Source organism: Lissotriton helveticus, chromosome 8 (assembly GCF_964261635.1).
Source record: "Lissotriton helveticus chromosome 8, aLisHel1.1, whole genome shotgun sequence".
Taxonomy (NCBI): Eukaryota; Metazoa; Chordata; class Amphibia; order Caudata; family Salamandridae; genus Lissotriton; species Lissotriton helveticus.
Genome location: NC_136069.1, coordinates 1,016,188,802 through 1,016,216,379, shown reverse-complemented (window position 1 = coordinate 1,016,216,379; position 27,578 = coordinate 1,016,188,802). Strand labels below are relative to the sequence as shown.

The window sequence follows — 27,578 nt, the reverse complement described above, 5'->3', positions numbered from 1 at the left end:
CTGGATCTACCTGTGATGGGAGAAAAAAAATGTTGGTATCATTTAGGTACACATGGTGTACAACAAACGTAGACATGGTCTTTGTGGTGACTCTGACTTCTGTTCTTTACTCAAGTGAAGTGAAGTGAACGCAATTGCGTTTTGAGGACATCTAAAAACGGTAAAGCTAAAAACAGGTGGTGAGTCCCCACAGTGAGCTATTGTGACCAATTGCCCCTGTGTAAAATCAGTAGTGTGGCAGAAATACACTGGTCTGACTAACCCAATTCATTAAAGTACCCAGGCATCAACAGTACCCGGTGGATCACGCATAAGGCTTTGCTCCTATGTGTGTAAGACTGAACAGGAAGAAAAGAAAAGACAATTGACAATGAAAGCGGGTGGAGCCATTCTTACAAAATATGTTTTAATCGACTGCAACAACACCCAACTCTTGCAAAACGGGCAACATATATAGCGTCCTTTGATTTCAAGCCAGGTTCGTGCATAGAACCTTGGTGTAGTACACTCAAACAGTGTTAGGTAGCTCCGGGTGAGGTAAAAATGTGTAAGACAGCCACTATGAGTCGCGTGTTTATCCGGAGTGGTGACTAAGTACTAACCGAGCTATGGAAGGCCAGGGTTTAAGTTATGGAGAGGACCAAGCAGCAGAAATACTAAGGACCCCCTTAATTCTGGGCATCGACAGTGATCGTGCAACAGGAAGTCAATCAGAGGATTGGCAGTCGCTATCAGCTATGAAGAGGGAATGGGTCAAAATCCCCTTACACAGTGCATTAATGACCGAGTACCTCATGGCTAATATCTCACCAAATAGCCCCATAGTAAAGAACTTCCAGAGGATTTTCTGGGAATACGGGCAATTTAAGATAAAATGGTCACAGATCTCATGGAAGTGTACCAGAGATCTCCTGATATTGATTATCAACACGGCCAAAAGACTGACTGATGAACTATTGGCTTGGATCCAAATTGCAGAGAGTACCCTTAAGAACGCAGTCCCAGGTCCCAGCTTCAAATCCAAACTTGCGGAGCTAAAGAATGAGATTGCAGAACACAAAGAGTACCTCATGAAGCAGAAGGTTGTGAAACTCCAGAAAGACATTTAACGCTTTGACAAAGAGAAGGTATACCCATACCTTAAGGCGGACATTGTACCACCAGGAACGGGTTACCTCTCAGATTCCTGCACAAATCCTACCAGAAGGGGTCTTCCAGCAACAGCGACTCCAGTGTAGAAAACTGGAAACCCAATCAACAAAGAAGAGGGGGTAGACAGGGATACAAAACCTATCCACCACCCCAGTACCAGGGACCGGCCTTCTGGCAATACCCAATGTTTCTGCAAGGCCCACCTCAATTTGGACCCCCAGGCATGAGCCAGCCTTTTTTAGGCAGAGGTTAGGGCAGAGGGCACAGACGAAGAAGAGGAAACCAACAGGAGAAAAGAGTACAATGGGAGGAGCCACAACAACGGGTGATGGAGACCAGGAGTCACACCACCAAAAAACAAACCTAGTGGTCAACCTGTCACCAAGACAACTGACCAAAACAGAAGAAGAGTTCCTCCAGAAAGGTTTAGGATTGGTCCCCACACCCAAGGTGGACAATTTTAAACAAACTTGCAAACTACATCAGTTTTGTCGCAAAATACGCCTTAAAGCGTTTTCTGACGGAAAAGCCACCCAATCTGAGGATGACTCAGGCTTACACAAGCGTTCCACCTTTACCCCCAACAGTGGGATGGTGCAGAATGAGGTGCTAACCTATGAACAGGCAGTCCTAAATTATGTAAAAGCCATGACTGGAGTTGAGACAATTCAATAACATCTCTAAAAAAGAGATGCTGGTGTTAGAATCTCTAGCCAACAACCCCACAATCACTGTGAAACAAGCTGACAAAGGCAGGGCAACAACACAGATGGAGCTTCTTGCTACTCCTATCGAACGCACAGTCTCAGTCCTTGACAAAAGGATAACTCAGTTTTTCTGATATTTCACTTCTTTTAATGTCCAGTTAATCCATAACTCAGAACGATTTCAATCCAGTTTTTCACATTCACATGTGTGGCAGTTAATGTATTTAGAACGTTTCAAATGTTGCAGATTGCCCATCCAGGCCTTTCTACTGCAACACGATGAATACACTTAAAAACATCCTCGTATCCAATGCATTTAGGGCATAATCTTCGCCCTTCATCAGGGATTCACTACAAGTTATTAAAAGCACAACGTTAATTTACAAGCTCAGTACCTCGGTTATGACGCTCATTCCAAAATAATTCCCAGTGTTACGCATGTCTTGTTCTATCATCAGGCAGGGCAACAGTCATAATGGCCACTTCTGATTATGACACAGAATGCCTAAGACAATTGAGTAATAGGAAATATTACACACCTATTCCTAGGAGCCCCATTGAACAACTCTCAAAAACCATCACAGGTCTGGTCAACTCTGCTGAGAGTCAAGGGTGGCTAAGTAAGGAGGAGGCTTCCCAGTGTTACGCATGTCTTGTTCTATCATCGCTCATATTTAACGTGTGTCCCTCTAATTTCTTCAACTTTGCATCAAAGCCTAAACTGCAACACACTTTTACGACCCTCTTCACTCTTCCCATTACGACATCACTATGAATTGCTACACATCTTTTCCTCCGGCGGCTTCCCTTAACCAACCACAACTTTCTCACTACTTACTTCAAGCATCTTAACATCGCGCTTCCTGCCTTCTTTACAACGATGTGCAAAACGATATGTGAAACCTTCCACTTATTACCTCCCGCTTTTTTCACAGTGTCTGCCAGCTCTCCACCCCTATCAGCTACCAATTACCTTGATTAGAGTATGTTACACTACCAATCCCAGAATACCTTCCAGACGTTTTTTATTGATGCATGGATGTTTCAAACACGTGATTATTTTATCTAAGTTGAAATAACTCTGATACCCCGCCCACCCTAGAATGTTACTTGACACATTAATAATGGCATTTTAACACATAGAATACTGACAGGCACGCCAATTTACAATATTATTTTCCCGTAGCGCTCATAATCGCTGATTTGAATAGTGAGTAATGATCTACTGTTTCTCTTTAAAACATGACGATCTTAAAAACCAGAGGTCTATGTCTCCCATGTGGGAATTGAAGTACTATCATGATACTATGGTGGGTGCAACATGTCATGCGGGCAAACATATATATAATTACACACATTAGTGACGAAATGCACACCATTATTTATCCGAATGCTTTTGATTTATAATTTGATTTAAACTTTTTTGCGTGCAGTCCAGATATAGTGGTTTTGCCTATTAGACCACTCCAATGATTAATCAACACAGATGGAGCTTCTTGCTGCTCCTATCGAACGCACAGCCTCAGTCCTTGAAAAAAGGATAACTCAGTTTTTCTGATATTTCACTTCTTTTAATGTCCATTTAATCCATAACACGATTTCAATCCAGTTTTTCACATTCACATGTGTGGCAGTTAATGTATTTAGAACGTTTCAAATGTTGCAGATTGCCCATCCAGGCCTTTCTACTGCAACACGACGAATACACTTAAAAACATCCTCGTATCCAATGCATTTCGTGCATAATCTTCTCCCTTCATCAGGGATTCACTACAAGTTATAAAAAGCACAACGTTAATTCACAAGCTCAGTGCCTCGGTTATGACGCTCATTCCAAAATAAATCCCAGTGTTACGCATGTCTTGTTCTATCATCAGGCAGGGCAACAGTCATAATGGCCACTTCTGATTATGACACAGAATGCCTAAGACAATTGAGTAATAGGAAATATTACACACCTATTCCTAGGAGCCCCATTGACCAACTCTCAAAAACCATCACAGGTCTGGTCAACTCTGCTGAGAGTCTTGGGTGGCTAAGTAAGGAAGAGGCTTCCTTCCTCATCAAAAAAGATCCCAAGATCCCCTATTTCTATATACTACCAAAGATCCATAAGGGGGTCACCCCAGTGCCGGGCCGACCAATTGTTTCTGGAATTGACTCCATTCTAGAACCTTTGTCACAATTTTGTGATCATTTTCTACAACCGTTGGTGAAAGCTATACCGTCATACATACAAAACACCATGGATGTATTGCGGTTACTTGACCAATTCCAAGAAACGAATGAAATCGGCTTCCTCATCACTCTAGATGTGGAAGCCCTTTACACCAACATCCCTCAAAGGGCCACCCTAGATGTGATTGAGGAACACCTTAATGCAACTGCCTGGGAGTCACTCACCCCACCCAGTTTCATCATGGAATGCACCACACTGGCCCTGACGGAGAATTTCTTTGAGTTCAGGGGTCAGCTTTACCACCAGACGCAAGGTACTTCCATGGGAAGTACCTTCGCTCTCAGTGTGGCCTGCATCTATATGGCAGCATTTGAGGGACAACACATCTTCCATGACTCTAATCCATATTGTGACAACATCCGATTATGGAAATGTTTCATTGATGATATCCTGATTTTCTGAACAGGGAACTCTGAAACTTATGGCAATTGTTTCAGGTGGATTAACAACCTCAACCCATACCTGAACTTCCCAATTACTGCATCTCCCTCCCGGATAGCATTCCTGAACCTCACCATTAAAATCGAAGGGGGCCAGCTGACAACTACAATGTACAGAAAGAGTACTGACTGCAATAGTCTCCTGCTCTTTAGCAGCCACCACCCTAAATCACTCAAAGAGAACCTGCCATTCGGGCAGTTTTTAAGGGTCGGAAGAAATTGTAGCACAGTGGAGGAATACAAAACAGAATCAGTGATCCTTGCAAAAAACCTGACTGCGAGAGATTATCCTCCAAGAAGAAATGCACTCTCTAGAAAGAGAGCACAGAATAATAACAGAGAAGGCCTCCTAGAAAACAAAGATAAAACTTTGACAGAGACTCTGACCTGTGTAACAACCTTCACACCGGCTTCCAATCAGCTGACTAAAGTGTTAAGAAAACATTGGAACATACTGAACACAGGCACCATGAACCTAGAACAACCATGTTTTGTATTCAAACGCTCCAAAAACATCAAAGACATACTCCTCCACACTAGAACTAGGCCAAAGGCTACAAGCCAACAGGGAACACTTTAGCAACCACCAGCGGTAACAGGGCACTACCCGGGTGGTACTTGCAGTGCTTGTGCCCTTACTTCCAAAAAAAAAAAAACATAACACTGAACAACACCTTCTTACTGGAGATGAGATCTCACACAAATTGCAATACAGCAAATTGCATTTATTTACTCACATGCCCCTGTACTCTCTACTACGTGTGGATGAAAACACACCCCATCAAATTGCGAATTTCAGAACACCGCAGCAACTTTCTTTGCCCCAAAAACAATACCAACATTTGTGCCCACTATCTAGAAAAAAACTCTCTCCAGATTCCTTGAAGTGGGTAATCTTGGAAGCAAACCCCAAAATATCTAAGCCAAGCATCTTTTCAAAGTAACAAAGATGGATACACCGTCTATCCACGCATGACAAGGACCTCAATGAGGACATTCCATGGAGCTCCATCAGAATTTAATACTGTCTTACAGTTCCTCCCTTGCTATGTTGGCTCCAGCTGCAATATTGGGCTAATTACAACTACATTGGTGGGTGAACACCTTTTCTGAGCCGTGGTTCTCAGGATACAACACTATATGGAGTTATTCAACCACTTGGTAATGGCCGACCAAAGAGACACTAACAGAGCAACTCAATACTATGTGTCTAACTTACATCAAAAAGATTTCACAAAACGGCATTATAAATTTCCACTAACCCGTGATAAGAGGGGGCAATACACAAACCTAATCACACAAACGATATTACAGAACTAACAACAACTTCTGGTGTTACTGTAATTCATTCATTACTAACACCGTTTTAAGATGGCCACCAGCCAAGCTTCTCTATTACGAGGGTTGCTGACCCCACCCCCGGTCACGTGACCAATTAGGGGATAAGAGTTTGGCAGCTATTGACCTCACCACCTCCCGGATCTGGTGGAGTGGGCAGGTCGTGGAAGGAGCATAAAGCAGCAAACCGTGAGTAAACTGCCAGGCGCTAGATAGTACTTTTGTAATACCAACTAAGTGAAGACTTGCTTTAACAATGCGAGCGGGACTCCGCCCCTGCAACAAACTATGGAATTCGAGCCAAGTGCACTTTAAATACCCACACTTGCTAATGCGCTTCCAGCAGGACATAACCAAGTACACTGTAAATACCCGTACTTGCCAATGCGCTTCCATCGGGGCACAGCCCTGAAATGCAAATCCTTTCTTTTTTTAAAAATGCGGAGCACATTGTCTGCCCCAGCCAGCAACGAAGGAGTATGAGATATGAAAAAACAGGTGTAGAATTCACCACATAGGGATTATCTATGTCACTTCACTGACCGGCAACAAGCAGTGTAAAATGGGTGCCTAGCACTACAGTATAGCAGTAACACCAGCAACCAATAGCGAAATACCACCCAAGTGTACGGTAAACACCTGCACTTACTAATGCGCTTCCAGCAGGATATTGCCAAGTATACTGTACATGCTCGTACTGGCCAATGAGCTTACAGCAGGGTACAACCCTGGAGTTAGCTAAAAAATGCAATATAAATGAGGCGGAGCATACTGATTACCCGAGCGAGCAACAAGTGTGAATGAGATAGAAACTGGTGGGCGTAGTATCCACCATGGAGGTATTAACCATGTCATTTCACTGACCAGCAACAAACAGTGTAAAATGAGTGCCTAACACTGCAGTATAGCAGAAACACGTTACCAAGACAGGCGTGGGATGTTTAATCCCAGAGACTCACACAAATACCAATAATTTCTTCAGGTTCATTTGGTCTTGGACAAGGTTAGATGTGCAGAAGGACAATCCAAAAAGCGCTCAAGGGGTGGTTACACGCACCCAAAGAAGCGGAAACAGGCACACTCACACGAGATGCACTTCATTAAAAATTCATAGTCATATTATTGCTGCTACTAAGACAGTTGATTAAATACGCCACATAAGTCACCGGGCGGTTATCTGGCCCCACAAACATGAAGACACTAGGGTGCCAACAGAGATACCGCTAATAGTCTATGTCACCACTCCAGATAAACACACGACTCATAGTGGCTGACTTACACATTTTTACCTCACCCGGAGCTCCCTAAGACTGTATGAGTGTACTACACCAAGGTTCTATGAACGAACATCGCTTGAAATCAAAGGACGCTATATATGTTGCCCATTTTGCAAGAGTTGGGTGTTGTTACAGTCGATAAAACGTATTTTGTAAAAATGGTGCCACCCGCTTTCATTGTCAGTTGTCATTTTTTCTTCCTGTTCTATCTTACACACATAGGAGCAAAGCCTTATGCGTGATCCACCGGGTACTGTTGATGCCTGGGTACTTTACTGAAATGGGTGAGTCAAACCAATGTATTTCTGCTACACTACTGATTTTCCATAGGGGCAATTAGCCACACTAGCTCACTGTGGGGACTCACCATCTGTTTTTAGCTTTACCGTTTTTAAATGTCCTCAAAACGCAATTGTGTTCACTTAACTTGAGTAAAGAACAGAAGTCAGTCACCACAAAGACCATGTCTATGTTTGTTGTACACCATGTTTACCTGAAGGATACCAACATTTTTTTGTCTCCCATCACAGGTAGATCCAGGTTACAGCAGCTACTTTTATCAGTAGACACTATTACTGTGAGTAGTGATAATACCACTAACTCTAGGTGTAATTTAGTTCATTTTTTGAGTCCTGAAGAATCGCTAGTACGATTCACTAAAAGCGAGAAACATGTTGACCCACATTTTCTAAACAAAGGACACTCCAACGTGAGACATTACACTCGGGTGAGTGCCTTGTTTGATGTTTTTAATTAGGGTAGGAGACCGCCAGAATAAAAATACTTCATCAAGGTACTCTCAACCCTATTTTAACTCACATCACTACATCTACACAGTTCTGGCCCCACACCCGCACTTCACCATACGGCCATTGGATAAAAGATCTCCGACAAAGTGCCCCTACCTAAGGGAGCCCGTTGAGTATTGCACCGCCGACCGAACGAGGAGGATATGATGAAGCATGACACCTGACAGGGTGTGTGAGGGCCATACAAACCAACAAATGGATTACCAACTGTAAACCCCGATTGGGGCTTAGTTGGCTCCGGTCTTTTATGACTCTGCAACTCTGTCACTAGAGGAACGGAAAAATTCCACTTTTTGAATACTGTCACTGGGGCCCCTCCTTTTTGCTGGACATCCCACTCCTTTGTGAGTGGAAAAAGCCCCACTGTCCCCCTATCTTGTGTACAACACACCATGGAGATCTGGGACACAATTTCATCCCTCACCTTGAATGTCATCTTCCTCACAAAGACCTGGCTGAATGAACTCTGCCTCAGCGCCAGTTATCGGCATCGTATCCTCTGAAGGATGCAAGATAACACACTGAGACTGAACAAATAAACACAGAGGTGGTATTGCCATCATCTACAAGGCCACAATCTGCTGCACAACCCCCTCAGAGGACTTAACCCCGATAATGGAGCATCTCAACTTCACACAGATGGAAAAAAGCACCATCAGAGGCACCCTCACCTTTGAACCAAGCCCAGCTTCTGCAACGGCATCCCTGACCTCATCACCCTCATCGTCATCAACTCCAAGCACTACATCTTCCTTGGGGATCTTAACTTCCACCTCGACGACCAGAGTGACACCAACACAACTGACCTCATGGAATGCATTGAGCAACATAGACCTCACACAACCTGTTATTAATCCTACCCCTATCCAGGACATACTCTCAACCACATTTTCACATTCAGTGACAGAGTCAAGTGCAACCATGGTACGTCTCACTGCTCACCTGGACCAACCACTTTAGCATCCTCTTTACCCTCTCAGGACCTACCAACACTGGCACTGTGCACCCAGTTCCTAGCACAGACACTGGAAAAGAATATCAGAAGATGAGTAAAACAATGCTCTCAACTCCCATCTCCCAGTCACATCATCCAACCCAGAAGAATGCCCTGATAAATTGCTCCAAGTGGATCACTGAATACGCAAACATATTCTCACTCCAAGCCAGCCAAATCAAAAGGACCTGCAAGAAGAGCCAGCTGGTTCACCGCAGCTGAAATCCACCACACGCAACTGCCAGCTACTATAAAGGAAGTGGTGCATAAGCAAAGAGACAGGAGACCACGCCACCTTCAAGACAGCACTCAGCCAGTACCACTGCCTCCTGAAAGAGACAAAGAAGAACACCCTTGCAGACTGCATAGAAGCAAGCACAAACCACAGGAAGGAGCTCTTTGCCAATGTGAAGGAGTTCTCTGACCCCGCAGCCATCAGGATGATATTACCTCTCCCAAGAACTGTGTGACACCCTAATGGACTTTTTACACAACAAGATCTCAGTTTTCTACAAGAACTTGAAACAACAACCCACAGCCACTGACAACTTCAGTCTACTCACACCTATGAACATAAAAACGAGCAGCTGCTTACCCACTGGACCCTCTCACAACTCAAGCCACAATCTCCATCATGAACCCCATGCACTTGGGAGCACCCACAGACCAATGTCCTCACCATATCTTTAACCCCAGGAACAAGACAATTGGTGACGGGCTCAAGAAAGTCCTGAACACCTCTATCACTTTGCCTTCTTCCCTGAGAACTGGAAACACACTGAAGTGAAACCCCTCCTGAAGAAACCACCCTCCAACCCAGCAGAAGTGAAGAACTTCCAGCCCAACTCCCTGCTCTCCATTCCAGTAAAAGTTCTTGAGAAGGCAATAGATGAGCAACTCACCAATTACCTGGACCACTATAACCTCCTATAACCCTCCTAATTTGGATTCTGGGCAAATCACAGCACAGAGACAGCCCTTCTCACAGCCACAAATGACATCAGGGCCCTCCTGGAACACGGTGAAATGGCAGCCCTGATCCTCCTGGACCTGTCAGCCATCTTTAACACTGTCTCCCATCACATTTTGATCAACAGAATCCACTGCTTCAGAATCCAGGGAGATGACCTCAAATGAATCACCTCATTGCTCACCGGAAGCATCCAGAGAATGAGTCACCCACTGTTCACCTCTGAACCCAAGAAGATCATCTAAGGCATCCCCCAAGGGTTGTCCCTCAGCACCACCCTCTTCAACAGGTACATCACGCCCCCAGCCACCTCTATCAGTTTAACTGGAGTCAATATCATCTCCTATGTTGACAACACCCCATTCATACCCTCTCTCAAAAAATTGTAATTCTATACAGATGATGGACTGGTTGTAGTACCCACTCTAGCAGCCATTATATTTCTTTTGAGTAAAAGTCAGGACTACAATCCCAAATGTTCAATTTTCTTAATTGATATTCCTAATAAGAGTAGAATGGTTTCCGTTTAAAACATTTATATCTATTTCAGCACCTCTTGGTATGTGTGATTTTAGGCCAGTTGTTTCATTAAAATTAAATCATACACAGAATTTTTTTTTTCATTATCAGAAAAGTAGAAAAATATACATGAATTCATTATACTTATATTACTTATACATTACAAGAAAAATATATGCAAATGGATTTCTTATAAAGCCCTGTTCATCAAACTCTTTTTAAAGGTTTCCGTGCATGGGAGGTAATTGAGTTTTGAGTTGTCCTCAAATGGCTATAGACTTTTTTCAATTGCCCTTTCACTTTTAGATCATCCTCCCCATTTCAGTTTCTCCTGCCGAGTATTCAAGGAGGGTGGCCAGGTAATCCTCCAGTTATTAACAGACATATAGTCAGGCTTCAAATGCCCACCACTATCCAAGTGGTGCTGTATAAATGTCCATAGTTATTTCCACTGCTACAGTTTTACTAATTTCACAAAAAACATGGAGACAAATGCTCTCCAATGTAGTGCAATGTCAATATATATGAGTCCAAGAACACAAAGTAATCTGACATGTCATACACTGATCTGAATTTCTATTACAAAACGTCTCTGGTATGTAGTATAATCGATACATAGTATACATTTGGACTCATCCCAGATATTCACTAGTACACCATTTTATATTGTTTAACAAAATTGTATAAATCTGAAGGAAGAACGTTTTTTACAGTCTAGAAGAGGATGGGCCAATGTGCCTGATAGTCTGAACTATGTTTGGCTGCCCACCTGCATGGTATGTACAAATAGTATACAGTTTTAAATACCCTATAAAGGCATTCAATTTGTATCAGTTTTTTTCACAATATATGCTATATCACAAATCTCATTTTTAACAAACTACAACAATCTAAAAATTTGAAACGTTAACTTATACATTTTCATTACACTTCTCATTTTTGGTATGATAACCCAAAAATCTTTTATGTTCCAAAATACACCATATTTTAACCAATGTGAGGGTAACAATAATTATTATGGAATTCAGCTACATCAATTTTGTTGACTATATATTTTGTCATATTTGGGACATGTTTCATGCGCAAAGTATATTTAAACAATTCCAAACATTTAAATAAGATACAAATCATCAGATCTTAGTCTTGTAAAATTTACAGATTAAGCAATGTCAAGGAATACTTTAGCACAATTTATGCACTAGAGTTTTGACACAATTAAGTCATCAGAACTTACAATTCACATTATCTCCCAGTTTTATGCACAACTATTCCCTGATCAGTGGAACTCACACAAACAAATAAATGAACAATGCTAGATGTTAACAATAATGTCTGGACTCCAGCTCTATTTAAATCAACATTTAATAACATGCTATACATGGTTGGCTTCTAAAGAGCGATCCATCACACCTTCTGCACCCCTGCAAATGTGTAAAATTATCTGCCTTGTGTGGTTTATCTCTGGCAAGGTGTAAAGATATGAATGCAGATCATGTTGATATTTTTGTCTCCTAATGTATTTTCTTGCTGAGCAAAAGTTACTAAATAGATCAAAAACATTATGACTAAAGAATCGTATTTTGACTCAAGGTAGTCTTGATTAGGTTGAGTCAATCACCTTAGAGGACTGAAAATGATTCAACTATGTATATATTGTGTCATGCAATTGACTTATCAAGATGAATTATGGCTAGGTGGAAATAAATAAACCTCTTACTGACTCGAGGTATGTTAATTCAGAGTTTTACAAAATGAGAAAGGATTAGATGAGAATTGAAGATCTCTGATCTCTTTTCAGCTAATGATTAGTACCTTTTCTGTGTGGCTTATAAGGTGATCTTGGAGATCCTTCTGAATTTCACTTGAACCTCGTTGTAATACATATGGTGCTTTGCAGCTTGGTCTTCAGGACTGATGTTTGTTTGGAAATATTTTCAAACACTTCAATGCAGTCTGGATCAGAGTATTCACTTGTTAACATTCATATGTTCTGTAAGTTTGCATCCTGTCACTGTAATAAATCTATTGTGTTATGAAAAGATTGGTTGCAGTGTAAAAATGTGGTCAAGTATTGCATGAATTAAATGCAAATTAAATGTAGCTTTCAACTTCATTTCTTACTCTTTTACTGCTCCTTTATTCATTTACTTTAGTGGGGAAGTTGTTACCAAGCTAAAATTATGTTGATTTAGTCTTAACTCCATTTACCAGTTAAGGTGTCATGCTCATTCAAAGCAGATGGCCCAGTTAGCCTCAACAAAGTCACAGGATTCAACTGAAAACAAGAGGTTGAAGCCTAAGTTGATGCTACAGCTATTGCCTACCAAGTAGCTTGTTTTTAATAAAGGTATATAAAGACTTCACATACAAAAAATATTGTAAAAAAGGAAACTGGCATTAAGGTCTCTAGATTGCTCTCAGCCAGGCCAGCTTAGGAATAATTGTGTACTGAGGTTTTCTAGTGAAAACTCTTAGTGTTCAGCCGCCCTCTCAGGCCATTTCTGGTGAATCCTGTTTGTGATACTGAATGTTTGCATCCATTCACTTCACTTTCTATTTAAAATATTTCGGAGGTGCTTACTATTAATACTCTTATAAAATGATTTTCGAACATTTGTACTTTGTATTTAACCCATTCAAGGCTAATGCAGATAAGCGTTATTTTGCATTACTCCAATTTGTGTAGTTTTTGGAATATTTGTTCCAATCTATGACTATTTCGATGTTTTTGATCACTTTCACATTTTGCCACAACTTTGAAACATATACCTGTTTTACTTCATTTCTTATTTTCATTTCAAAACAAATTGTATTTTATTTAAACATATTCTGGATGTTGAAAATGTAACCAAATGTTTTAGAAAAAATCTTTTAAAAAACAGACCTCAAACAGACTGTTCAGCTCCAAAAAGTACGTAGATGGCATTTAATGGCCAGATTGTGTTACTTTTAGTTTCAGTAGTCCCCTTCCCTTAGTAAGAGCTTCAAAATATATTCAGAATAATCATCAGTGATGTGAGACTACAGTAAAGGAAGATTCTGTTTCCACTGTCTTATTTTCTAAGTCATATTGTATCTGGTGTGGTGCTGGATAGTTTCTTTTTAAAAGAGAATATTGTATTCTGAATATAAAAGAGACGCTTACCACAGTATTTTGTTTGTTTGGATGCAACAGAAAAAATGCTAGAGACTTTGAAGCTTCAAATAGATTACTGCAACGTGATCTGAAGATTAAAGGGTACCAACATCAATACTTCAGAGGGTAAAGGAATGCTCTTTTTTAGTTTCATGTTATAAAGCAGTTTAAAATTTGGTTTTTAAGAGTTAATATGGCAATATTGTACTGTGTCAATGGATGAAATATTTGAGCAGTTCCAAGGAAGAAACATGAATGAAAAAATATACAAACATATCCTGTTTTGTCTTGTAAGCATTTCTAATGTAAAATTGGCAGTGCATACATGTTCATTAGTAATGTTATATGTTTGTCTACATCAAAATTATAACTTCATCTGGTGCCTGGCTTAAATGAAAATATTTAAACAAAAGTGGGTTATGATTCATTATCAAAACATGTATAAACTGGTAAATGTACACATAGAGGAAAAAGGTGGACTCAATACAATGTTTTCATCTTCAACCACATACTAGTCACCAGTTATTCTGCATTGTCAGCAAATGCACCTTTATAGATATAAATAATAGAGCTGTTTGTATGGAGGGGCTCCAATTGTCATCTTAGGGCCAATTATTGGAGTAATATCATACCGAACCATTATATGGAAACCCAGTTAGATTTACCCAGGTATGAGTTTATCTTGAATATGTTACTCCCCCTTGTGTCCTCTTCCTTCTTCCTGAGATGTTTCCAAGGATCAGCTGTGCTAGAGGAGAGAAAGGTAGTTACTCTAAATAACAATTCTATTAGGAAAAAGCATACTATTCCTGTTCCTGTTTGACTTTTTTCCACCTTCCTAATGTCTCTTTCTTCCCAACCACATATATAATAATCGCTTGCAATGCTCCTCCTATCCACACAGTATACTCCTTTGACTCTTCAAATGTATTTAAGAGATAGCCTGTGCTGCCACCCTCACATCCGCCATAGTTTCTTCATCTTCTTCACTGCTATCCTGTTAATTGCACTCACCTTGCTCATGTTGCATATGGTTCCTTTCACCTGTACTTGAAATTTATTTGGAAAATACCTGGCATCGCTCAAATCTCCTTGAAGTTCCTTGGGTTGTTTGGACAACATATCAAGTTGTAAATACTGGGATTCAAAAATACCAGAAATAAAATATTGTGATGAATAAATATCATGATGCAATGATATATTTCACTAGAATATTGTTTTATTAGGTAAGTAATATTGTTTTATTTTAAATAATATTGATGTTTTTAATATTGTTTTCAGTACTATAGTGGCTGAAAATAGAATAATTAAAAATAGTTGATTATGCTTTACTAATATATTTATTTTAAATACTATTATTGTTTATATAAATGTTTTTTTAATGTAGCATATACGTTTAAGTGATTTATATTTTTTTAATAACTATTAGTAATTTATAGTGTAGTGGGTTGTTTGGTTTGTGGGTGGATGGGGTGGAAAGTTAATGAGGTAATTAATTATGAATTATGCAATAAGTTTGATTTAATTATATGATTGATATTTAATGTTAAAATTATATAATACAGATTTATTTTTGCAATATGTTATGTACGGGGTGGAAGGTTTGAAGGCGCATGGGGTGGGAAGGTAATTAAGTAATAATAATTAATATAATTGGTAATTAATATTTGTTAATTGTTAAATATGTAAAATGTGGAATGCTTACTTATTTTACTTATATTTTAGTTGTGGTAAATTAGGTTTGTAGGGTTAAAGGGTGAAAGATTATTTAACTAATAACTAATTAACAATTAGGTATGTATTGTTAATTAATTATTTGATTGATTTTAAAAATGTAAATTAGGCAATATTCATTTATATTTTTTTAATTCTAATTATGTTACCGGGATGCTACAGTTAGTCTTAGATTTCACTCAAACAAAACCAGTGAAATTCTACAATTATAGTTATCTGAGTTAACTGTATCTCACGCTCCTGCAATGCACTGCTTATGACCCCACTTATTACATCACTAATGACATGGTCAGTGACATCATTGATGACATCTCAAATGGCTTCACTGATGACATCATCCACAGACTGACTCACACATCTACTCACAACCCCATGCAACCTCTCATACACCCACTCACTCACATACCTATTCATAGACTCATATACATATTGAAACACACATTCACTCATACGGCCACTCACACAACTACTCACTTGCCCATACAGCCACTCACAGACCAATACAGCTACTCACACACCCACAAAACCACTCCTAATCCCACTCACCAGCCTATTCAGTCACTCACACAGTCACTCATACAACTACTCACATATCTATTCACTCACTCACACAGCCACTTACTCACACACAGAGCCACTCACTCATGCATACAGCCACTCACTCGGTCATACAGCTACCAACAGAACTACCAACTCACCCATACAGCCACTCACACATCCTTTCACTCATCCCAAAAATCCTTTACATACCCATTCCCACATCAGTACAATCCCTCACGTGACCACTCACTCATCTATGCAACCACTCACATAAATATTTACTGTGCAAGCCACTCACACACCCACCCACTTACCCATACACCCAATCAAACAGCCACTCCCTGACCTACACATCCACTTACACGCCCAGTCACTCACCTATAGGGCCATTCACACAGTCTCTCAGTTACCCATACAGCCACTCAGACACATACTCATCCACAAATAGTGTCGCTCACACAAGCACTTATTCACCCACACCAACACTCACACACCCAACAACCACTCAGACACACACTCCTACACTGATACAATTACAGTGCCACTAAGAAAACATATATTAGAAACAGTATCACTCAGTAGTTCAAACAGAATAGTAATCTAACTTATGCATTAGCTTATCATATATCTTTAACTCTTATAAACCATTATGAAACACTTATACTCACTGGATGATGTCATCAGTGATATCATCTGAGATGTCATCAATGATGACATCACGGATGTCAATGATAATGTCTTGAGTGATAAAATATGTGAGGTCATAAGTAGTGCATTGCACGGGTGTAAGTTATAGTTAGCTCATGTAACTATAACTGCTAAATTTCAATGGTTTTGTAAGAGTGAAATCAGAGCCAAACAATAAAATCCCTGTAAACTTTGGTTAGTTCAGTGAATATATATGTATGTATAGAGATAGATAGATAGATGGATGGATGGATGGATGGATGGACGGATGGATGGATGGATAGATGGATAGATAGTCCATAATTTTTTTTGTATGTATTGTTAACTGTAGAATTAATTGAAATCATTACAGTAAAAGCAATCAACATGTTACAGCTAAAACAGTGAGTAGAAAACATTTAACATTTTTGATAAAAGGAATTTGCCGCCAATTCCCAGTTCCACCACAATCAGCCTTCCCCAGGATTTGTAGGTGCGGAGGTGTGGCTTTATGACAATTCGAAAGCCCACATTGTTCTATAAGGATGGATAACATTGTGCAACTGTGGCAGGTGCCCATTGACCTTGGGTTTGTATTACTGTGAGGCTCTGTCCTAGGGGGGTGCTAGAAGTGTGGCAAAGCCTCAATGCAGATTCGAGCACCTCGTCATCGTTCCTTGGATTTGTAATGCATTGCTCCAGAGTTTTGTTTCGTTCATTTGCCATTTTTAAGGCTATCCTGATGCTGTGGATCATTTTCCCCAGTCTTGCTTGGGTCATTGTGCCAGACTTGGAAAAGCACATAGCTGACGCTTCGCTACAGGATTTTATTCCATAGATGGTACAGATTGGACACAGTAGTCACCTTCGATCGTCACTGAGGTTCGGGCAGCAGCATAGGAGGTGCAGCCACGATTCCTTCTTATATGGGCAGAGTTTGCATTTTGTGGCATCTCCCCGTCAGGAATACAGATGAGAGCCGCTGCACTCACTCTTGTAATTAAATAGTTAATCTGAGTTGTGACGAAATCTAAAAATTAAACTTTTTTGTAGGTGCTTAGGGGGAACACCTCCTGGTCCGTGGGGTGCTGTGAAATTGAAGCAACGAAAGCCTTACTGCGAGCAAGGACAACCACTGAGCACTCTTAGTGCGCCAGAGTGCTTTGCAGTTAATTAATCAGTTTTATTCCAAAATACTGTTAAAAAAAATCCCCTTTAATCAGAGAAAAATTCATTTGAATTATCACTCAATGTTTAAATTATTTTCACAATCCATCATATTTCATCATATGAATATATTTCTTTTAGCATCAGAGTCACCAAAGATCCAAACATGAAAACATTTCAAGAAAGACTCCGTAGTGTAGTTATCCCTTACACTACGGAGTCTTTCTTGAAATGTTTTCATGTTTGAATCTTTGGTGACTCTGATGCTAAAAGAAATATATTCATATGATGAAATATGAAGAATTGTGAAAAAAATGTAAACCTTGAGTGATAATTCAAATGAATTTTTCTCTGATTAAAGAGGGTCTTTTTTTAACAGTATTTTGGAATACAACTGATTAATTAACTGCAAAGCGCTCTGGCGCACTAAGAGTGCTCAGTGGTTGTCCTTGCTCGCAGTAAGGCTTTGGTTGCTTCATCTCCCCGTCGGGCCCATGCCAGATTGCACTCCGCAATTCCTAGAGTGATTAATCTCATGGACAATATTTTACTTTGGGCTGATGGAGTGAGAGCATCACATAAGTAAACCTGGGTTTTGCCTGCCGTATAGGAGCTATTCAGCGCGTCTAGGTGTGGACTTGAACGGAGGGTTTTTACAATCGTGGTCGAATGAAATTTCACCCACTTGTTTATTTATAGCTCTTTTCCAGATGATCATTGGAATTTCCGGCCCTGATATGCTCTCTTCCACTATGTTCAATGCCTTGATTGCTTTATGCAGGGCTGTGTGCCAGAGCGTATGTGGCTCTTCGAAGATAGCTCTCAGTTGGTGTTTTAATGAATTCGCTGGGGCCCTTAAAATCCTGAGATAAAGTTTTATAAAGTCCCCCTGGCACATCAAGTCGGGCCTTGCCACGCCTAGTTCCAGCCTTAGCCTTGCATTCCTTGCTGACCCCTGAATTTGGAGCACAGTTTTATATGCTTTAGATTGTGTTGAGTTTAAGCTAGCGGGCTGTGACCCGAGGAAGGCAAGGTGGCCATAACTGATTTTAGAACTTTCAGTATTAGGCCGGCAGACGGGCTGATCAGGTGGTGGTTTAATTGTTTGAGTAGATGTATCACCATGTTGGCCTTAATACTCTGGTGTTTCAAGTGGGCCTTCGCATTTGCCCATTCTGTCATTCAGACCCCCAGGTAATTGTATGACTCTGCTGTATTGATATGCAAGTTGCCCATTTGCCATTGCGCTTAATTTTTCTGATTGTAGATCCCGAAGATGACGACCTTGGTCTTTTCTTGGTTTACCGTCAGGTTATTGATTCTATTGAAATGATTTAGTGCAGTTAGGGTTCTTTGTAGGCCCACCTTCATATGGTCCATTATGGCTGTGTCGTTGGCGTATTGGAGCACAGGCAACCTCAAGTTACCTAGTCTCGGTGCTACTAGGCAGGCTCCTTTTAGGGCATCCCCCAGATCCGCTGTGTATAGGTTAAACAAAATGGGTGACAGCACGCACCCTTGCTTCAGCCCATTCTTTGTGAATATTTTCGAGGACAATGTGATGGTGCTGGTTTTAACTCTTACCCAGGTGTCCATAATACATAAATATATTTATATATACATTGTATATACATAAATATGTATATACATAGTGATGAATTGAAAATATAAACAAATAAAGTAATGTAAAAAAGATATTTGTATTAATTATGTAACTCTATATTTTAGATACGTATCTATATATACACATTATATAAATATATATATATATATATGTGGCCTCAGTGCAAATGTGAAAACCTGCACCTGACTTTATATATATATATATATATATATATATATATATATATATATATTTATATAAACACATACACATATTTGTGTTTGCATGTTTACATAAGTATATATTTACACAGCAATAAATATTAGTGGAATTTATGACATTTACATTTAAATACAATTTCTATATTAAAATATTTACCATTTATTACTTTAAACTTTATTTATATGTTCTTACATGTATGAGCAAATTTAGTATCAACAATATTTTTTCCGATATTTTAGTACTAACTATCATAAATACAGGAGCACATTATTGTGGCAAACAATATCTTTAACACAATATTTTTGTCAACGATATTTTTTACCATGCTATTGTTTCAGTAAACCCTCCTTGAATCTCCTTCTACCCACTATGATATTATAGAGTAGAGGGTGGTTTGGCAAATACCTACATTTTAGTAGAAGACAAGGAAAACACATTTAAGTGATGTCACAGCAACAACTGTCACTGTTGGTGGCACAGTTCTTCTACATCACATAAATTTACATCTGGTGATCAGTTTTTGCAAGGGTCTCCATTTTACCATTTGAAAGATAGAAAAGGCATATACAAGTGGGGTGGAAGGATACCTGAAACTGATAAATATGTTTCATTCATTTGTGTTTTTGAAATTTGAAATTACAATTTAACTTTAGAATATATATATGTGGGTATGTATGTATATATTGATTACATCACAATAGCAAACGAATGCATAACGATTAAGCAAGCATAAATACCCTCAAATTAAATATTATTTCCAGGGTAACTAATCCTAGATTCAGGTGATTTAAAGAAATGTGTCTTACTCGATTCGCTTCAAAACTAGCTGTTCCTGTGTGAGTCAATACTTAGCCCCAATTATGAAATGTAATACCATACAGGAAATTCTGTACAGTCTTATAGCTCTAAAAATGTATATGCCTTATTATAAGTGGCCTGTTAAATACGATGTGGTAATACTGCACCCGCTATAATCATTACCAGGAGATATTACCACACAATTGAGGGGGCTTTAGAAGCTCAGAATGCGTAATAACATGAAAGATGCTGTAACGCCATAATTTTTTTTACATGATTGTACTGTGTACAGGGTCTTTCAGGGCATATATTCCACCAACTTTTAGCAGGTGTAGTGTCTTGCTGGAAACACATGTAATGCAAACAATGGAAGTGAATTTCTAAATATAATGTATTAATAACTATGTTCCTAGAATAAGTTGTTGTTACACGTTTTTTCAATCTATTTCATTGGAAAGGTATGTCACATAAATGGTCTTGGGGGTCTTAAGTAATATACCAACAAATAAAAAAGAATTAGGACTGCAGTCAGGGATTTGTAGGGATGTTTTTTTAGAAATGGTATGCAAACCAGCGAGCACAGAGGGTAGAATCCTTCAGTTCATTATGACTGGCTGAGACGTGAGGATCATAACTCTCCATTAGCCGGTATATTTTGCATAAATAAAGGTGGCAAATAGGTTATTAAAACGTCCTGCCTTTTGCAATGTGGTTTGAAATTAATTACAGTCTCGCTTTTGTATAAAATTGACAGCACACCATATCTTAATTTACAAACTCAAGATGACACATTAGCCACAGGTCTACGTGCATCTATATGATCCTTGAAAATTGCATGACTAGGAGCCTGGAACAACAAGAGATAAGACTGAAGAACAGGAGATAAATTACAGCTGCTAATCCAACAAAACTGTAATAATTTAAATGCCCTTGTACAAACAGAGTTTTTTTTAGTTGTGTGGCCAACAGTAAGATGATGAATACTTTAGAACCCAAATGGGTGAATGACTCACTCAATAGAGAAAATAACCAAATGACTAATTTATGGTTTGGCTGGTGATCTGCCAACCAGCTGGTGCATTGGGAGTAGACTGCGGGGCAAAGCCACAGTTTCTGCTTGTGTGGAAGCTCACTTCTTCTCAAGGGTACTTTTGGTGTCATGGCAGGGAAACTTTCAGGCAAAACTGGCACTGGAGGTCTGCCCTCCAATGCTTGATGGTATGTCTGACCAGCCGACATTTGATCTTAATTTTCGAAAGTTATACCCCCATCTGTTTGAAATATGAAAAATCGATGTCCTTGACAAGTTAAGAGATTTCTTCTAGTGTTTTGGGAAAATGTTACATGTATTAGATAGTGTAACTGAGCTGTGGGGGGGCAGGCATCATCCAATCTTTAGTGAATGCCCCAGTAGTCCCACCTCTAGAGGAGGCCCCGAATCTCTAAATGCACCCAAGTCTAGGATGGAATGAAGCAGAAGCCACAGTACTTTCAACTTGTTTGTGCAGGGGCAGTATATCACAAAACATATGTCTTTCAAATGGGCAATCAATGCATTTGCAATTGGAAAAAATGGGAGCTTGCCCCATGCCAGTCTCTTCTTTTACCTTGATTAGGTTCAGGCATGCGTATAGATAGGGTACAATGATAAAGGGGAGGGGGGGTCACCAATATGATGATCCCCTCCTTTGTATCAAAATATTTGCAGAACTTTGCAGCCCTGCTTCGGAGGCATTTTCCTCTCATTCTCCAGCAGTGCTGCAGCAGCCATCACTGTCTGCGCTCTGTATCTGTGACCCAACCTCAGGCACATCAACCACAGCTCTGGGTATGTCTTGTTAGGGAGCAAAATCATATTGAGTAAGGTATGTGCCCATGCGGGAAAATATTCAAATCAGATTTCCTTCTTAGCCCATTTCTCAGTTCTAACAAGTCTCACAAAGATTTCACAGCAGTATGAAGGGACACTAAGACTATGGGCCAGATGTAGGTAGGCTTTTACTGGTCGGTAACGGCCGAAATCGGCCGTTACCGACCGGTAAAAGCCTTTTCCTATGTAGGAGGCTATTTTACCGTTTCGGTAAATAACAAATCGGTATTTACCGATTCTGTATTTACCGAATCATCATTTACCGATTTGGTATTTACCGAATCGGTAAATGAGATGTAGGAAGCACTGTAAACAGTGATTCTGGGTTTTAAAAATTAGTTATTTACCGCCAACTATTAGTTGGTGGTAAATAAGGAATTCCTATGTAAATGCATAAATGTGCATTTACACCTGTGCCATGTGACAGACATACATGCCCTTAGGGCATGTATGTATGCCACATGTGCACACCAGCACTAATCAGGGGTACAACAGGGTGTCAAAGTGACACCCTGCCTCCCTTTAATTTTTCCCAATTTTACCAAATCGGTAATTAACGCTTCGGTAATTGACATTCATTCCTATGGGCCTTAACGATTCGGTATTTTTTACCGATTAATTACCTACATAGGATTTACCTATTCTAAAATACCGAATCGGTAAAATTTGGTATTTTAGAATCAGTAAAACCTATTTACCTACATCTAGCCCTAAATTCCTAGAAATAGTTGCCCCAAGAGACTTCCAGCCACATATAAGGCCTGAGGGGATGTGTGATGAAGCATCTCAGAAAGCCCCCATATTACCAGCTGCAAGATTCATCATCGTCACATCGATTTACATTCCCAGACTATTAGCCTTTTCAATCCTGGAGAGATGAAGCCATTGGGAGGAGCTGAAACTGCAGTATCCAAAGTGTCTACTTCTTAAATCCTAACTTTTCTTCCAGTCGGTGAGAACCCATGCTACCAAGTTCCAAAAATCTGCATTCCCTCTACAGCTGCACTCCCCCAGCCTGTCTTTTGAGTTTAGTCGTACTTGTATACTGAGCTCTAAGTGGCTTTCTTTGGACCCCTTGTCACTGACTATCTCTTTGCTCATGTGTCTGTACATCTGTCTGTACATTCATCCGTCCGTCCGCGTGAGTATAGGTCTCTCATCTCTTTATTTCACCAAACAAACATTGTTCTCTGTAAATGTTTTCTCAGTTTTTTCGATTGCGTGCTACCTCTTTATCCCTCAGTCTACAGCATCGCTTTCTTTCTGCAATGTGCTCAGTGCTAAACATTTTTATACACATACATTATTATTTAGATACACTGTTAAGCTGAGCTGGCGCAATTCATTCGCAGCGACATGATTCCGTGACAGCCCTTCGTTAAGGGGAAGAGCGCATTGAGGCTGCTTTCAGCTTCGAATGTCCCGAAGCACACTAGCGGCGGATGTGATTTACTAGGACACCTGCCAAGTGATGGTACATTCAGTCTAGTGACTGATCAAAGCGTACCTTGGAATTGCTTATTTACTGGATGTGTTCGAAGCGAAACACTGAAATGCACAGAAAAAAAAGCCTACGGTGCTGAATATTCTGTCCCTCTAGAATATAGATGGCAGGGCGTCTAGTAATCCTATCCCTTGAGCCATTTGCTTTTTTAAACGAACATTGCCGTAATTGCCAGCACAGCCACCGATGACCACGAGTGCTACTGTGTGCTGCAACAGCCGGGCTCTTCGTTGTCCTCAGACATGGGCAATGTTATTATAAATGTTGAGCAGCAGATATGATTGCCCGAAGCAGACTTGGCCATGCTGTCCTGACTTTTAGCCCACGGAAGCCTGTAGGGTTACAAAAAAAAAAACACGTCATCGAACGCCATCTTGCTCACAGTGACAGAAAAGCCCATAATGCATGGCGTGCTCCTCCACAAGCTGATACATTTAAAATTCAGACCCTGTTTGTTATTTGCGTTTGTTAGCTTTTGGATAGCTTTGTTTGAAAAAGTGCACATATATTAACCAACTAACCTTTCTGCTCTCCTTCCGTAGATCACCTTTCGCAGCTGTAGCAGATTACTCAGTTACAAGAAATAGTGTCATTCAACTTTGCCTGGAACTGACAACGATTGTACAACAGGTAGGAGACTGTCCTTTTGCATTAATTGTAAGGCTTGATTTTTTTTTAACTTGAACGGGCTCTTTGAGATATAATGATTCTAACCTGTCAAGTATTACTGCTGTAAGTCATCAGAACACAGTAATTGCTATGCAGAAATTGAACATATAACAAGGGGATGACTCAATTTACCAGCTAAGAGGCCAGAATCGTACACTAACAAATGTATAAATAAAATACCTCTAACACCATTGATCACACTATTTCTTTTTGGCCTCAGAAGTCCTTTTTATTGACTTAGGGCATCAATTCATTTTAATTATTTACTTCATACACTTGTTTTTTGTCTTTTTTGAGAATTTCATTCATCGGATATATGTACACATTTCCTACACATGAATTTTTTTTATACAAAAACACTTATATATAAAACATATACACAAATGTACCGTTTTAAACACACTCAAAAATAGTTAGGCACAAATATATATACAAGATATTTAACAAGACACACTAGACATTTGTATTTAAGGAGAATTTTTGGTTCACAAACTGAATCGTCATACTACGCAATCTCCGCCGCCCGAAGAACCAACGGTTTGCGAAGACGCCGAAGATTTGAGTTATGCAGACAAGTAAAGGAAATCGCCTTTAAATTAAACATCAGAAGAAAAAAAGAATTCCGTAGTAGAAAAAAGCGCGAATATTGGAAGGCCTGAACCTACAGAAGCCTGGCAGGAAGCCGTCATATCAGCATACTGCAGTACTAACCGAGTGCAAAAGATGTCCTATCAAAAATAGAGTCCTATTAAAAATAGAGTCCAGCCCTGAAGAAGATCTTTATGACACAGAGTGTTCGTTCCCACCTATATAAGGTCAAAACGCGTCGGCACTGACCAGATAGTGGTTCGGAGCAAACTAGGAAAAAGTGAGACTGATCCTTTCTGGCCAGTCCAGTGGTAATCAACGTGTTCCCCCATACTAGTTTGTGGAAATAGTCTCTGACGCTATATAGGACCCCTAAGTCAGGATATTCTGAGGACCTAGATATATTTAGTCCCAGGACACTATGTTTCCAAAAGTATAGGACAATAAAAAAGAAATGACGATTCAGTTTGTGAACCAAAAATTCCCCTGAAATACAAATGTCAAGTGTGTCTTGTTAAATATCTTGTATATATATATTTGTGCCTAACTATTTTTGAGTGTGTTTAAAACAGTACATTTGTGTATATGTTTTATATATAAATGTTTTTGTATAAAAATGATTTCATGTGTCGGAGATGTGTAAATATATCCGATGAAGGAAATTCTCAAAAAAGTAGAACAAGAATTTGCAATGCAATAGGTCTTGCATTAATTAAGTTTGAGTGGTTGTGTGTGTGGTTGTGTGCGTGTGTGATTGTGTGCGTGTGTGGTTGTGGTTGTGTGTGGGTGGGTGTGGTTGTGTGTGTGGGTGGTTGTGTGTGGTTTTGTTTGTGGTTGTGGTTGTGTGTGTGGTTGTGTGTGTGTGGTTGTGTGTGTGGTTGTGTTTGTGGTTGTGTGTGTGGTTGGGTGTGTGGTTGTGGTTGTGTGTGTGTGTGGTTGTGTGTGTGTGTGTGTGGTTGTGTGTGTGTGTGTGTGTGGTTGTGTGTATAAAATATTACAAAATGACACGTGTTCACAGCAGAGAAAAGCTGGTTAGTCCATTTCCCCCTTAATGCTCTAAAAATGTTCTTATTATGATCTTCTTTTCATTCAGCACTCTTTAGGTTAAGTGCGTCATTTACAAAATGAATAGTTTCCTCATTGTATTAAAATCAACAAATTGTGTATGTAGAAATTGTTCTGGAGGTAATCACGAATCAAAGCATGTTTTAAAGTGCATCGATTTGATATAACGGGCCGAAACACGGAGAGAGAGTGGCTAAAGGAGTAAGTGTTCTTTAGATCTCATCGATTCTTGGCTACTCCCAGCCTGACATGAAACTTTATGAGTCATAAAAGTTTGGTTTTTACTTTCTGAGATTGCTTTACTCTCAAACGTTTCCACAAAACGATGCAGCACGTCAAAAGCATTTCCTTCTCGGAACGTCATTGGCACAAGACAGCAGTCCACGTTTAGACACAGCTGAGCTAGCGCTGCATTAAAGCAACAGTAGGCAGCTGCCTGACAACACCACCACAAGGAGGTGCTAGACAGCAGGTAGAGTCAGCAAATATGTCCCTCGTGCTAATGGGAAGAGAGCGCCAAAGCACAAAGCAGTGCTTGAGTTATAAAAATCAAACCAATCCGATTTAAAACAGGAACACGCACCTGTCATTTCTAAATGATGGTCCTCTCTTGCGAAGACAGGAATGTGCATTTTAAGGATCATGTTGAATGTGGGACTTTTCACGCTATTGTATATGTAACATCTTTTGGAGATTTTGTGTTTTTCATGGACAAAGCTGTTAAATTTGCTGTTTGTCATCTTCTAGTGTGCTACAGCTGCACTTGTTGTAAGACATTTTGCTCGGAGTATTAGTAGTAATAGTAATTCCTTATTGTGTTTACAATGGATTACAATTAAAGGCAAATAAAATGAAAAGAATAGTCTGCATACTAAATGAAAATACACCTCTTCTCTATATAAAATAAAAAACACGGAAATCTGATGCTGGAGGGGAAAGAACGACAGATGTAGAGAAGCACGGGGTGAGACGGGGTTGAAGGGAAGACAGGGATCAATAGGAAAGAGGTGTGTAGCAAGAGGAAGGGGAATAGAGGTGGACGAAAATGAGGGAGAAAGAAGGGATCACAATGTGGTGATTGTTAGAGGAGATTCCAACAGCATGGGGTCATTGGCCTGCTCGCCGGACATGACAGGGTGCCCAGAGAGAGGCGCTTAATTACCCATGACAAAGTCAAGGCAGGAAAGGCAGATGGCCGTGCGTACACTCGCACGTGCACTCAAGCTTGGGGAAAGGGGGCAAGTTGGAGCCCGGCACAGCGGCTCATTACTGTAGCTGGAAGAGGCTTTTTGCCGGTGAAGACGTGGGAGGAGCATCAAATGGGCAGGCTGTTTAAGGCAGATGGTGTCTGCGCGCATTCACACGCATATGAACGCAAGCTTTAGGCCACTTGAACGCAAGCTTTAGGCCACATGAACGCAAGCTTTAGGCCAGTGGGTCGCCCTTTGAAAAGCCCCTTTACTATAAGTCAAGCAACAGCGCATGCGCTGTTCTAGCTCGACCTAAAAAAGTGGATGAAGTAAAAAATTAAAATTAATTGATGCCCTAAGTCAATTAAATGGACTTCTGAG

At 40.0% G+C, this 27,578-nt stretch overlaps 1 protein-coding gene across 2 annotated transcripts in view; it reads left to right on the top strand.

Moving 5' to 3' along the window:
- CNKSR2 (connector enhancer of kinase suppressor of Ras 2) overlaps positions 1 to 27,578 on the top strand; it is a 1,535,139-nt gene that overhangs the window by 503,203 nt on the left and 1,004,358 nt on the right. For both annotated transcript variants that reach the window (XM_078656116.1, XM_078656115.1), the window contains exon 4: positions 24,228 to 24,315. In XM_078656116.1, the coding sequence (XP_078512242.1) occupies positions 24,228 to 24,315 (88 nt within the window). The remainder of the gene's footprint in view (positions 1 to 24,227; positions 24,316 to 27,578) is intronic.